General features: G+C 40.0%; 2 protein-coding genes across 2 annotated transcripts in view; one reads left to right on the top strand and one right to left on the bottom strand.

Annotated features, from left to right (window-relative positions):
• Nucleotides 1-8,445: 8,445 nt before the first annotated feature.
• On the bottom strand, nucleotides 8,446-10,010 carry MELLADRAFT_96048 (uncharacterized protein; the record flags this gene model as incomplete). Its single annotated transcript, XM_007418397.1, has 5 exons — nucleotides 8,446-8,869; nucleotides 8,929-8,943; nucleotides 9,020-9,181; nucleotides 9,272-9,341; nucleotides 9,551-10,010. 5 exons carry the CDS (start codon nucleotides 10,008-10,010, stop codon nucleotides 8,446-8,448), a joined length of 1,131 nt encoding a protein of 376 aa, XP_007418459.1.
• Nucleotides 10,011-14,513: 4,503 nt separating this feature from the next.
• MELLADRAFT_113688 (uncharacterized protein) overlaps nucleotides 14,514-14,671 on the top strand; it is a gene marked incomplete at both ends in the record, with an annotated part of 1,990 nt that continues 1,832 nt past the window's right edge. Inside the window, one exon of the mRNA XM_007418405.1 lies at nucleotides 14,514-14,639. Coding sequence (XP_007418467.1) covers nucleotides 14,514-14,639 — 126 coding nt within the window. The remainder of the gene's footprint in view (nucleotides 14,640-14,671) is intronic.

Below are 14,671 nucleotides of genomic sequence, written 5' to 3'. Positions count from 1 at the left end.
AAGGCACGCTCTCCGAATGTATAACCTACTTCCACCAAAAATAAGCTTTCCAACCTTGAATATCCAATCTACAAGCTTTTGTTCAGCCCCAAGGATCTCAATAAAGGTCCAGAAATTCAAACACAAACTGTAGACAGTGTCTTTTACTAATCTTTCCCAATAAAAATCCCCAAAAGAATTTCCCGCAGCAAGTGAAAAAAATAATAAAACCTTGAAAATTCCTCAAGAACCTTATTCTCCAACTTCTACTGATCCTAATGCTACCCTACACACCCTAGCGCCTTTGAAACCCAGCAGTTTACACTTGTAACTGCCAAAACTACTCTAATACCTTAGGACAAAACCCCTAAGATAGCTAAGTGAAAATAAAAATAATAAACTCAAAAAATCCAAAATCCACCGATAAGGGTTTTCAAAAACCACCAATAACACTCTTCTTCAACCCTTATATTCAAAATAAAAGGTAAGACCTTTATTCTCTTTTCTTGATCTCTCTACCAATGCAATGAAATAAAAAAACTAACACTCGAGTATGCTTTTATTTCTATTCCCTTTCCTTTATTAGAACTCAGAACGATTAAAAAAAAACTCTAACAATGCTCAAAGCTTCAATTCCTTCAGAATCAATAGGACTCAATAACAATCAAAAAGAGACAAAAAACACTTTCACACACACTTTTGCAATCAGACAAACACACAAAAAAATGAACTCCTTCCCAGATGAATCAATTCCCCTTTTTATACTCAATCCTCGCTTCTTTCTCAAACCTAGCAGAACCTAACTGTAAGTTCTTCTTTTGTTTTTGTCATATCAATCTTCTAACCTCTTCTAATTTCTAATTGAATTGATTATTTTTATTTTTATTTTTGTTTTTTGCTTGTTTTAGGTCAGTCCAACTGTTTCAAGGACTTGGATCGGTCTCAATCGAGCTATCAATCCAGGCCTCTTGCCATCACCTCCCAATCATTTTGCCACCAGCTCCATCTTATCTACTCAATCATCTGCATTTTTCCTCTTCCTTCTACAAATCAAAAAAAACTCGATTTTTAAATCCTATTCTTTTAGTAAGTCCTTGATGTGTTTTCTGTTTTATTTATTGATCTCTAATGTTTCTATCAAGGTTTTGGTTATCTTCTCTCCCTTTTAGCATCCTTAATGAAATTTGATTTTTCAAACTAATCATAGGTGCACATAAAAAAGAATTGAGATCTTGATTAAAAGATGGTGAATTAATTGAAGGAGATAAAGGATCAATAGATTCGTAGGATTAAAACATGTGTATTTAGATTTTGTAGATTTTTGTTTTGATTATTTTTTGATTGTTATTGTAATTAATGTAACTTTGTCAACTTTGAATTATCTCAAACAAAGTACATATGATCCATCAAATGTAAAAAATCCAACACTTTAAGATAAAAATCAATTAAAAGAGTTATAAAGTTTTTTGTTTTGTTTTGATGAGAGTTTAAAGATTAATTAATTAAAGGAATATGATTGAGTTCAAGAAGTTGAAGATAATCAATTTGATTGATAGGTGGTGACCTTTTAAAAGATACTCGAAATGACTATTCTATTATTCTCAGTTTATTTCTGAATTGCTTGATTGACTTATTTGAATTCTTTCCCAATATCTCTTGTTCTCAGTGCAAATATTTTGATTACCACACCGGAAGTTGTACTGAGGGGCTTACTTATAATAACTGGCCAAAGCATGAAGCAAATTTGAAGATATCCTGATGCAATTTGAGTGAGATTTTGGCCAATCTTAATTTCTGTTTGAGGTCTTGAAAGGAGGCAGGTGAAAGGTTAGGCTCAAGTAGCCAAAGATGGATTTTTTCAATCGACTCGTAGGCAACTTGAAGGTTGGCACCAAGCTTGTGGAAGTTCTCTTGAGCATCATCGTGAGTACTGAGGTTTTCACTAATCTCGTTATGATTGAGATACCCAAACTTGTGGGAAAAATAATTGAGGGCCTCAGCTGCAAGATGATACTGTCCATTTCTAAGGTTTGGGAGGCAAACCGTGTTGAAATGATTGATCCGTCTAGTGTCAATATTAGCACTTGAGTTCACCCATCTGATGGACAGTTGAATATTGCTAATTGGGTCGCTGAGCTCAGCTTGAATATAGTCTGTCTTGGGTTGACTGGGATAAGTATGTTGTTAAGACAAGGGGCTATCATTTCAACAAAGATCTTGAGGCGGAGCCAGCAATCTTCTTGTGCAGTTTGAGTAAAGCAAAGATGAGGATAAAACAAAAGGATCACCTCCATAATTTGGGAGGTAGTAGCTTTGCTTAGGAAAAGATCAGAATCAATCCTAGGCCCAGGTTCATCAACAACATATTCAAGGATATAACTGGGTAGGAAGATTTGGGTTTGGACTGGAGTCAACATGATGAAGGTGAGGAATATAAATGATTGGACAATTGGCAGTCTTTCTTACTTATATGAGGCTAGAAACTTCAGGTATTTAGCAAAGCCTTGATTGGGATGCATGATCATGCAATCTATGCAGTATACGTAGAAAGTGAAAACATAAGAAGGGAAGTATGGAAGAGAAGTAATTAGTGACTAATTGTCAATCTCCGATATTAGTAAATAAATTGAAGGAGTAAACCGTTTTCCTCACAAATGTTCTGGTATTGAGATTGTACCCTCATTGTCACTGAGATTCAAAATTTAAAAGATGAAACCCCACAACATGTTTATTTCTAACAAATTCCCCTTTGAAAATATGCACAAACTTGGTGATCATACCAAATAGTCATGTATCAGGACAAACTTTGTCCCGCTGGTCAAAGTTTTGCAATCATCATAGATCCATGATTAACCAAGCAGCATTCAAAATCACAGATCCTTCAGCAGTTTTCACCTCCACCTCAAATTTCTTGGTCACATTTTTTTTATAATCATTCTGATGACATTTGTTTTCTGTACCTTGAGCTAGATCACAGATTTCTAGATCAGCTGGTGATTGGTGGTGCAAAAAACAAATTACCTATCTATCTATCAATTAACCCTGTTACTGATCCTTGGAAACTTGACATTTTTGCTTCTCAACACTGATTATAACTCAGCAAAATGCTGCTTATAATTGTTGAAAGTTTGAAAAACTCTGAGAAAGCCCTAAGAGCGCCAATCCAAACAATACAAGGCTAGATGTGAGTTTTATTGATCTTTCTATAAGTCTTACTTATGTCAATGGTTACTTCCAGCAGCTAAACTTGTGTTGTGACACTCCACCAGATGCAGGACTTTGTCAAGTGTGCTTTGATTTTTAAAGCAATTGGTCGAACGTTTCAAGGTTTTCATATGAAAGTGTCCTGGTTCAAATCTAGCATGAGTTGGCCAAAACAAAGCTTCCAAGAAGCTTTTCTGTATCATCTTGGGGTGATAGCGGCCCTCTTCTGGATGAACCAATTGTATCATTAGGAATTGTAACGGATCTAAGTGATGTTTGTACAGATGTGTAAGGGTTTCTCCATTGTAGCTCAAAGGTGAAGCTGTGTGCTATCAAACGTGCTTTATTTGCAGATACAGATCTTGCAGTTATGTTTTATCTATCTACTCATTTTCCATGTAAATTTGTGTAGTTTACTTTATTTGTGAGCTGGACTAGTATACATCTGTATACATGCACCTTTTTTCTGGCTGGATCTATCAATCACACTGATGAGCTAAATGCAAGACTTATCAAACCATTTTATATTTATTTTGATGTTACATATTGGTTTTTCCAATTTCTATAAAAATTCCATTAGATTGATAACAAGGTTTCTGACTAGGGACATCAAGATCTTGTTTTTGATCTTTTCCAACTTTGAATATATGATGTAATTATAGTGCTTAAGTCATGTATTGTCTGTTTTGATTACTGCTACACCAGCACTTGAGTGCCACTTGACTTTCTCCCAACTGTGATTTTTGGCAGTCTTTTGTTTTAAAATATCTTAACTTCAATCATACCTCTTCAAAACTCCTCTATCTGAATACTGTGAGGAGTAGGCGTCTGTCAGGCGTACTCTTCACAAAAAATAGAGTAGGCAAAGGAAGGTGTGGTCTTCACGTGGTACACCCAAGTGAAGACTACAGCTGGTTGACCTCTAAGAAGAGGATTTGAGAAAGGGAAAGGAAAGATAAGGGCAATAAAGAGCTAATGTGCTCTAACCTCGTGAGACTGCGAGGGGCAGACTTTACACTTTGGTAAACCAAAGATCCTGAAGGCTACTTTGGACTCCTTAAAAAGGAGGAAGCTTTGCTACTTTAAGGTTTATTTCTAGAGACAATGAATGCCCTGGGCTTGTAGAAATCAGTACCTTGGGTGTTTGGCAATGGAGCCTGTAATGCTCAAGAATGGTCTTTAACAAGCTACACAACTAACCACGTACTTGAAGATCCTCTCAGTAGGAGTCAAGTAAAATGTGGTTCTGTGTTGTGATTGTAGTAAAAGATGGGGGGTGATTCTAGGGAAGAAGGGGGGGGTTATATAGTCTCAGTTCCAGCGTCAACTTGTGGTTGGCGTGTGAGTCTTGTCTATTCACGTGTCAACTTGTGGTTGACACTTGGGTTAGGTTCACTATGTATTTAATACATTACATACATGTGTTTAAGTGGCTCTTGACACTGAGCCTTGAGATGTAGCTTATGGCTTTATACAATATTTTGGTATTACATATGGTACTGTTAGCCCATGGTCCTGTAATTAGGGCTCAGGGCTGACAAATACTATCTGGGTCAAGAACACTGTCATCTACAAAATTCAACGCTGATCATAGGAGTGTTGTCTGTCGGTGCCAAACTGCTGGCTGCCACAAGGGCTTTCATATCAATGCCCACAGTGTTTCTAAGCAAGGTGTGTAAGTTCTTCCTGCCACGAGGGAGGCTCACGAGTGTGCCAACCGACACAGTTGCATTCAAGCAGCAGCGGCTTCGAGTGTTCAAGATCCTCCGACGGCAGCTCAATTCCCACCTAATACCAATGATGAAGATATGTCGATATCTGATCTGAATTGCCTGGTTGTAAGCTCGGAGTTGCAAAGTCGGCCTGCAATATCTCAATTTTTGGGACAAGAAGCAGACAGGAGGCAGACTACTGACCCCAAGGTTCTGAAACTGACTGAAAATGCAAGAAAAAGACAAATGCACAAGTTTTATCGTTGTATGTTGTTCATATATATATTTCATAGTGTCTAATTCTAATAAGGAAACCTGAGCAGCTTTGCCTAACCAATTATCTTGCTGGGGAATTTACTAGGCCGTTTCCACAGATGATGGTCAAATTTTTCGGAAAACAGAATTGAAAGAAACCTTGCACTTACCTCTGCATGAGTGTTTGTACATGTGTTTTGAGATTTTTTCTTATCACTTTAATTCCTTCTTTCCCTAGTGGATGATCACCCGTGTACTCTCCAAATTCAACAAGCTTTACACAAACCTTTAGCGCCAACTCCCATAGCCACTTATTAGAACTTGATGTTGCGTCTTCAGAGAAATCTGGCCAAAAGCATGTCAGACCTACAGCTTTCATCATCTGCAACATGATTAAGGGTTGGTGAGGGGTGGCAGTTGGGTGACCAGGACCGCCCTTGCAAAGCAAGCCAGGATCTTCCCCTTGAGTGTAGGAAGGGTGCGGTTTAAGATCCATATTGAATTCAACCTTGTCTAATAATCTATCAGCCATCCTCGTACTATGGTCTTGCAAGCTGGCAGGTTTTGGAAGCGCTTTATTGTTGCCCATCCCTACAAGAGTCTCCACATGGAACCAAGGAGGAGCCTGTGGATATCGGAAGGTAAATAACATCAGGTGGAAGCTCCAAATGAAAGCTGTGCCACAAATATCTCACTGCAATTCGCCCGCCAACAGTATGATCTTCTTTTTTGTGTGAGTCACATTCTGTAACCAACTCCTTCACTGAACTCGAGATTGTTCTAAAATTGCTTTCGAGTATTTCTACTCTTTCTTGGGTCTCCAATAGCAGCCTTGTCAATGATGCGAGTGTTTCAGTTTGATCACAAGTTGCACAATTTGGGCATGGACTTTGTTGAGTTGTATTCTGACTTGGATCACTCTGAGGACCTGATTTCTTGGTATGTTCCTTGTGTTTGTTAGTCTTTGGATTGGGCTATTTTGCAGGGGTTTTTTGTGTCATTATTAATTCTACAAGTCAGGCTATGTCAAAGTAAAACAGTTTCACTTACATCATCCACTTCCAAAACTCCCTCTGAGGTGGCCAAAAGGTCTCAAACACTTTGTGGAACCCAATCTTCATTTGTGTGATCTGCTGCCTTTTCTTTTCCTTTTTGCTCTTTTGGTCTTGTGAATAATGGGGAAGTCGGTGCCGGACCAGGGAAATAAAAATGCTGGTGTTCAACACTAGGAAGGCTGATGGATGAAGGACAGACTGCTGTAACATTCTGGAATACAGTCAACACAAGAATTACATCACAAGTACTTCAGATGGTGAAAAAGGGAACTGATGTTGTTTCAATGTTGAAGCAACAGTTTGAGGTACCGAAACTGAGAATTTGGGAATTCTCACTACTCGAAGCATATCTTGGTTGTCAATTGTGAGTGGAAAAGTGATACTAATCACATAGTGAAATCATTGTGTGTCTTGCACGATTTTATAAGTGCCTCCTTGTTCACGCCTCGTGTATCCATCCCCACATGTGGTAGCATGACAACCAGCTGCAACTCGTGAAAGAATGAGGAATCAGTGGTATCTTTGTTCCCACCTGAAATTGTGCACGGAGTAACAGTGTCATCTTTTGGTTTTTCAGCAGTTGAGGCTAAGCTTTGGGTGGTCCTTTTAGACCAACTGATTTTTGGTGTTTCCAGCGTAAAACAAGGCCTCCTGAAAGTTGATACAGAGGGAGAGTAGATTGAGCAACCTTTTGCAAGATGCCTTTTGAGTCACGGGAACATTGGCATCCTGATGATCAAGAGGTTCTCTGGTCCCTGGCAATTGGTGTGGATTGGCTACAGGGAGGATAGACAACCATACACAACTTGTTCAGCACCACAAAACAGCATGGATTTGAGATTCCTTCTTCCTCTTCCTTTTTTTTCAATAATTCCTGATCAGATAGTTTTTGGCGCTTCCCGCAGGCTCTGCAATGACCCGATGTTGGCTGCACGGCCTAGGTCTTGTTACAGATGTTGCAGGCATCAAATTACATTTTGAAAATTGACAGTCTGTGAGTTAAGATTGGCCAAGGAGTTTTGATGATAATAACAATGATGAATACACGGACCAGCCGCCAGCAGAAAGAATTGAAGATAAGATGAACCATGGTGCATGAAGAAGAGAAACCCTTGACAAGCAGATTCATAGTTCAATGATTGAAATTATGGCAGTTCACAAAGCAGATAGTAGTGATCCTCTCAAAGATTTGTGATTGAATGGAAATGACCTATGAATTATTTGCGCATGAGTAATGAAAATGTTTTTCAAAGAATTTATAAATAACATGTACAACTTCAAAAAGAAAGGAGATCCATTGTCGATGTAGATCAAAGGATCAATTGTTCCATCTCATAGTACAGGTTTACTACACCCATGAGGGAGTGTTGTCCAGACAACATCATGGTATACACAATCCCAACTTTTGGCCACTTTGGGCCAGTCAGAAAATTTGATTGTGGGCTACAACTTTGTACAATGATTTTTTTGTGCTGCAATCGAAAGATACCGCTGTAGAAAAGACGAAAGCCATCATGGTGTTGTCTTCTCTACATAGCCTTTGTGTAAAGCAATTTGAACTAGAGTTCCTCATCCTGTTCTAAATTTTTTTCCACGGCAGACTGAAGCCAGAAAATGTTTCATGCACAAAGTTGGAAAACCTTTTAATTTTTGTTCAGATTGAGCTACTCATCAATTGATCTGCAGTGCTTGTGATGATGATTTGCATGCATAATTATGGCTACGGACCTCTTCTGCTCAACCTCACGTACACACGAGAACCCCAACAGCCTACACCACGAAGCCCTCAAAACAGTTTGTCAACCGGTGTTTCTTTTTGGTTGACCAACCGCAAAGCCTTGGTGGGCAAAAAACTGATTTTCAACCATACTCCGCCGATTGGCTTATAAACCGGTTTTTAAGACCCACTTGCAGCGGCTTTAAAAACTCCTTTATCACGGTTTAAGAACGGTGATAGGTGTTTTTTCTTGTGACCGCTTGTCACCAATTGCACTTGGGATGGCTTGCTCAGGTACAAGAATTGTGGGCAAATTGTTGTAAAAATGATAGTAATTTACTTGCAAGGCTTAAATACAGAGGAAACTAATACATGCAAAGGAAAAAAGAGTAATATAAACAAAGAATTGAGGAAGAGAAAAGAAAAAAGAGTAATATAAACAAATAGCTGAGAAAGAGAAAATGATATGTGATAGAATTTGGAAAAAAAGTATACTATACCATACATAACAATATGTATTAGCTCATTCTTTGTCATCAGACCCTTCTTCATCTTCCACTTCTTCTTCTTCTTCTTCATCTTCCACTTCTTCTTCTTCTTCTTCATCTTCCACTTCTTCTTCTTCTTCTTCATCTTCCACTTCTTCATCTTCATCTTCATCTTCCACATCCACATCCTCATTTTCATCTTCAACCCGAGCTCCTTGCTTCTTTGTGGCTGTGATCGACGTTTGTTCAGGTACCTTGTTGCTTGTGGCTGTTATCGTAGTTTGATGAAGTCTCTGCTCTTCGGGTACCTTGTTGTCAAAGGTTTCCTTGAGGTGTTGCATGACGTCCGCAATTGCGATTTCGTTAGGTATTGGGAAACAAGTGAGGGGTCTGAGGTCTTCCAGCGTATGTTTGTTTCCAAATACATCTTGGTCTTCAGCCAAACACAAGATTGCGAACCTGTTACAACACAATAAAGTCAATAGGAATCAGCTTCATTCAGAAAAAGAGACACTCACGCATGCCGGTATCTACTGGTTTGATCTTGCAAGTACTCCAACTTCTCATAAAAGACTTACTCGGAGCTCTGATGCATACAAAAAGACTTACTTGGAGCATGCGTCTTCTTTGCCAAGCCACGGGGTCGCTGCTGCTGAAGAGCCATTACCTCCTCCATGTGCGGTTACAGCTTCTTGGATTTTGGTAATCTGACGGGTGATGTCGTTGTGGAGCGTAGTCATCTGTTGACGGTTTGATAGAGCCAGTGTCACACTGGCCAAAAACTGTTCATGGGGGGTTTCAGCCTAGACAAAGGGAAAAAAATTGTTAGTAATTTAAATGTGAATTTAAAAATAAACTTACAGTGCATATTCATTGGCCCATAGCAATGTGATGATCGTCAAGATTGGAACGGTTGCAATGTTGATTGAAACTCATCAACTTTGATCCTTGTAAGGGTACAAAGACAGCGGGATTGGGGGCGCAACGCGGGGCTTGATTCTCGTCGTCCACGTTGTTGCGGTTGTTGTTGTTTTTGTAATTGGAATATTGACTTGATCCGTATTCATGATTTATGGCACATAAAATCCAATCAGGTAAGGAACAATGAATAGAAAAGGAAACGAGAAGAAAGATAATGACTCAGCTCAATAGGGCCGGGAAGGCTAAATAAATTGTGCAGATCACAAGGTCGGGATGCATTGGGCCCTCGGCAAGGCAAAGGAGGTGTGAGAGGGGGAGGAATAGGAGGGGAAGAGAGTTGTCTTGCTTGCTTCTCGTTACCTTGACCTTTAGCGATTGGCTTCTTGGGTGCAGAAGCTTTCTTCGGTTGCGGTTTGGTTATTTTAGTCGTGGTTTTAGTCTGCTTCAACAGAGGTTCCTCAGGTCCAGACTTATGACGCTCGCTTATCCGGCACTTAGTTTGATTGCACAGAGAACAATTTGGGGTGCCTTGGCTTTGGGATTGCAATCCCAATGGCTGACTTCGACTCAGGTTTGTGATTTGAGTCAAAGCTTTTTTGGCTGGTGTTTGCTGAGTATTTGGGGTCTTCTTCTTCTTCTTGGGAGCTGGGAAAAACCGGTGTTGAGAAGCCTGAGACATTGTAATCGTGGTGATATGGCGGATGGTGGAAATGATGAAGTTGTTTAATTTGAGAAGTTTGACAAAGACCCGGGAAACCCCAATGTGATCATTCACCCCCGGTGACATTCGGAATAAAGAATCAATCTCGACCTCAGTCAATCCTTGATGTTGTTAAGTTCTTCTTATCATATTTATAGGAATTTCTTAGGGTAGGATCAGAGATTCGAACTCTGGAAATCGAAATGTAAGATTGATTTCTCTGTGATTCAATCAATCCAAATGCAACAATATAAATACAATAATGTGATTGATAGAAATCAATGTAAGATTGAATTCTCTGCGATTCGATAATCAAAACAGAAAATAAAAAAGAAGGTACAACAGAGCAAAGATTCAGAATAGAATCCAAATTTAAGTCATAACAATATGAAGAAGAATGAAATGAAGAGGAGGATACATTCAATTCAATTTGATTTCCTTTTCTTGTTGCTTTTAGCATTGTTACCATCCTCTTTAGCTGCTTCTTTTCCTTTCTGCCTTTGGTGTTGTGTGTCCTTTTGCTCTTGTTTTGTTTTTAATGATTCTTCCCTATTGGCAATTCCAGTCGACACAGCCAATTCCTATTCCGCAGGTTTAACTGCAACAAAACTAATCTGTGCCCAAAAGCGATGTAATTCCGACAAATAGATGGCGGCCAAATTGAGTATAAAAAAACTTGTATCTTCATGAACCACCACATACTCTCGATTGCACTTACCAAAGGATTTATCCAGACACTTCCTGCTGTTTCTTGAATCTCGCGCATGTAATAGAATTTACTGACAGTGCCGGTATTGCACCTTGATACCTCAATCCCGCACTGCTCTGCCGTGGACCCGGCGGGAATCCATATCCTCTTGGCCCTTCCAATCATCTTATCTGACGCGTATCTGGAAACCAAATGCCTCGATTGGACCTGTAAAAGTCAAATCAATGAACGTCTTTCGCAGAGAAGAGCAAGGCCATAATGATATACCGAGAGGAAGTCTCCTTCGGCAAAAGAATGCCGATTCTTCAAAGTAAAGGAGACTAGAATCTTCCATGTCTTCAATGGGTAAGCATCCAAACAGACTTGAGGGATGTGCGATTCAGGTTGTGAAGGTTGTATCTTTTGAGGACCTATAATCAAGCATTCCACACCATATCAAACATTAAAAAGCATTAAAAAACATCACAATCACAATCAGTTCATGTTATTGCCCCAAAAATCATATGTTCTGCATGCAACTCACAACCTCCTTTAAAATTTTCAGGCTCATTCCACTTAGAGTTGTATCCAAGTGCCTTCTGAAATAAGGTATTAGTTTTGAATAATTCAATTACCTCGCTTCCAGCTCGGACGTAACACTTGTGGTTCCTGTCATAATTCATACATGCAGCTGTAACTGATCTGATCAAGCGGTGATTGTTGAATGAATTAGCAATATCTTTGCTAGGACTCAGATGGTTTGAGTGAATAGAGGATTCGCGTGTATTGCCGTTGTATCCTTCGAAGTTCTCAGTTGCACATAAGCATGCAGGCCCATAGTGTTCGATGGATTCACAGATGTGAATCAGCATGTGAAACTTTGGTTTGTTACACCAATGAGCTGTGAGTTGTACAATTGAAAGAAGAAACCTGAGGATAAGGATTCCAAGTTGCTTGATGTATGACTTCATGTCGGGATTTGATGTCTGAAATATGAAAGGCGCGGGGTGAGATAACATTGATTGAAGTACCGTGCGGAACTCCTTGCCATTCAAACTGAGGAAATGGTTAATCATTGATTTTGGCTGAATTGGAGGAATATTCAAATCAGCCGTCTTGAAAGATTGCCACCGGCCCCAGATTTTGTTTTTTTTTGCTAGCAGAGCAACGCTGCATTTGATGGCCTAATAAGTATTTTGCCACGCCCAACAACAAAACGCGCAGAATTTCAACTGGGGTACACTTATGGCCATCAAATCCTTCACCCATTGCAAGGCAAGAAGAGAGTCAGATTGTTATAAAACATGAAACAAATTAATACTTCAAACTCACCTTTCAAACGCAGGAAGGGATTGAGAAGGCGGTCTCTGAATTGGTCGTTAAGATCCTTGCACATTTGAGCCACCTCTCCATTTGAAAACTGTTCATTGTGATACCATTCTTGCACACGTTTGACAAATGTTGCATTGAGAGTGTCGTGAATACCCAACCATCCTGATTTGGTGTCAAATGCGCTGATTTTATGTGGACGTTGTGCTAATTCCCAAAGGTTGAGGGTTTCTTTCTTTGTTTCCGACCAGCTCCGGGGAGGTAGAGAAAGAATGGAATACATTAGCTGAAGTGAATATATTGAAGAATAAATAATTTACCTTCTTTCCCTTTTTGTCAACACCAACAAAGTTGCTGACATATTTTGCTGATCTTTTCTCAAGCAACGTTTCCACCTTCAAGTCACACACACGACAAGTGGACAAAGAAACTGTTGGGTTGATTGTATTTGTAACCTCGGCGTGCATTGGTGAGTCACCCAAATGACAGAGTACCGCAGTCATCACGAGTACTTCGGCCTGTACGAGATAATCATATGCCACAAGGCCGTCGGTTGCAATTTTGCTGTAAATCCAGAAGTACCAAGGGTTAAGATGAGATTCGATATCAAACGAATAAAATTTCTGACGTGAGAAATGAAATGGAAGAGCTTACTTAAGGTCATCAACCACAGGCTCAGCATGTTCCAGAGCGCCTGCTGTGTTTGATGTAGTCAAGAAATGACAGTTATATTCTTGATTTGACAACTTTGGCGGTAATCCTGCTAATGTGAAATAAAAAGCAATCTGCTTGTTCCATCGCTTTGAAATGTTACCAGACGGATTGTCGCAATACAAGACTAATGGCACATGTCGAATGATCTTACCTATAGCCTTCTTGCGCCACGGATTTTGTAAAGGGACTTTCAAGAAATTGCCAGCGCCAAAATCCTCTGAAATGCGTAAAGTTTAAGTAAATAACGTGCAGGAATCGGGCCCGTTCATCCTGGACTAACAAATTGCTCACCATACATTGAATCACCACAAAAGCTCTTCATCAGGACATCTTTGCGTATTTCAATGTAATTGAATGTCCTCCAAAATTCCTTGACATTGATTACCAATAGGACAGCGGAATCAAAACCTCCTGAAGATGCTTCAAAGTAAATGCAAAGGTTTTGTTGGCCATGTTGATCCTGTGAAAGAGATTGCTGCGCTGTAGCACATTTCCGAAGATTTCAGTTCCCTCTTGATAAAATAATCCCGGAAAGACGATGATTCTGGATTTTAGCTGTACAGGCTCAAATATATAAAAGTGCCCTTGTGGTAAATTGATCATCTGAACACGAAGATCTCTGTCGAGCTCCTCCCTCCATCTCTTCGACTGTGCCAGGCGATTGACTTGGGAATTGACACTTGGCAATTCGGGTATGAATTCTAAGTGTTCAGCGACGTAAGGATTTGCTAACTCCTACAGACAGGACAGCCTTTTGTTAGTTTCCAGCAAAGGCTATTGGCTATTGGGCAATATACTCTTGAAAAGTTCAGCAGCTTACTTGTGATATGATTTGCTCAACTTTCAATCAAAAAGTGGGTTTGCCCGAAGGGCTGAGACTTTCAGAAATATCGAAACTGTATGTTGCCTTCAGCCTCTGGCGAAGGTTACAAATGCTTTTGTAGCCAGAAAGTTTGACTCCCAGCAGACCAACATACAAACGCACTCGTTTGTATTGACGTTGTGACATTGTTGTCCGAGTGGATCCTATAATCAATAACCCCACAAGTTGCTGGCAAATCACAGTTCAGTCAGTTATATGATAGTGACCAGATGATTGAGCAGCAATCCACTGACTTCCAAACTGGAGAAGGGAGCCCAGGGCGACTCGTCATCATTCTGATCCAGCAGAGGGTCAATTTCTGAAATCACAGGATCAGAATTCTCGCTGCGAGGACTGTGATCTTCTTCATCCTCAGAGTCTTATTCTAAAATGCAATCAATATTGTTGATTATATTATTGAAAACACCTGATTGATCTTGAGTCCAGCGGTCAATCAGTGTGCGTTGCCGCTGATTGAAGTCTCACACGTCTTCGTTGTTCTCATCCAAATGCACTGGAGTCGTGATCATTGGACTGCCAATGAGACTGCCAGGGTCATTGTCTGAGTCTGACTTTGATGATGAAGCAGTTGCTTCTTGATTTGCAGGTGTGGATGCTGGGGTCGATCCTTGAGTGGCTTGCCATTGTTGAAGCGCCTCGTAATGGCTGTTATTGTGACAGTGTCTCCGAATTGATGTTAGCTTGATGTTTTGGGATCCAGCGCAAGCAAGGCATGAATAAATGCCTTGCTGACCTTCGACTTTTTTAAAGCCTGGCAGATCCAAGCTGAATGTTAGCACTCCAGATTGATGGTTGTTTCTTGAAAGATCAGTTTACATGTAGGTATCTCGGGCTGGACCATGTTGCGGTTTGATGGATGGAAACAACAATGAAAGGAGGAAATCGAAAATCTTCCACTGATCAAAGGGAAAAAGAAACACATCCTTTGATCATGGGTACCAAACCGGTGTTCAACAGCTTACATCCGTGGTTATCAACGGGTATTGTGAGACAGGTTGATCATCCATGGTGGTCTTCAGTGGTTTT

Source organism: Melampsora larici-populina, assembly GCF_000204055.1.
Source record: "Melampsora larici-populina 98AG31 unplaced genomic scaffold MELLAscaffold_91, whole genome shotgun sequence".
Taxonomy (NCBI): Eukaryota; Fungi; Basidiomycota; class Pucciniomycetes; order Pucciniales; family Melampsoraceae; genus Melampsora; species Melampsora laricis-populina.
Note: the sequence above shows the minus strand (reverse complement) of the source record. Positions and strands in the feature narration are given on the sequence as shown.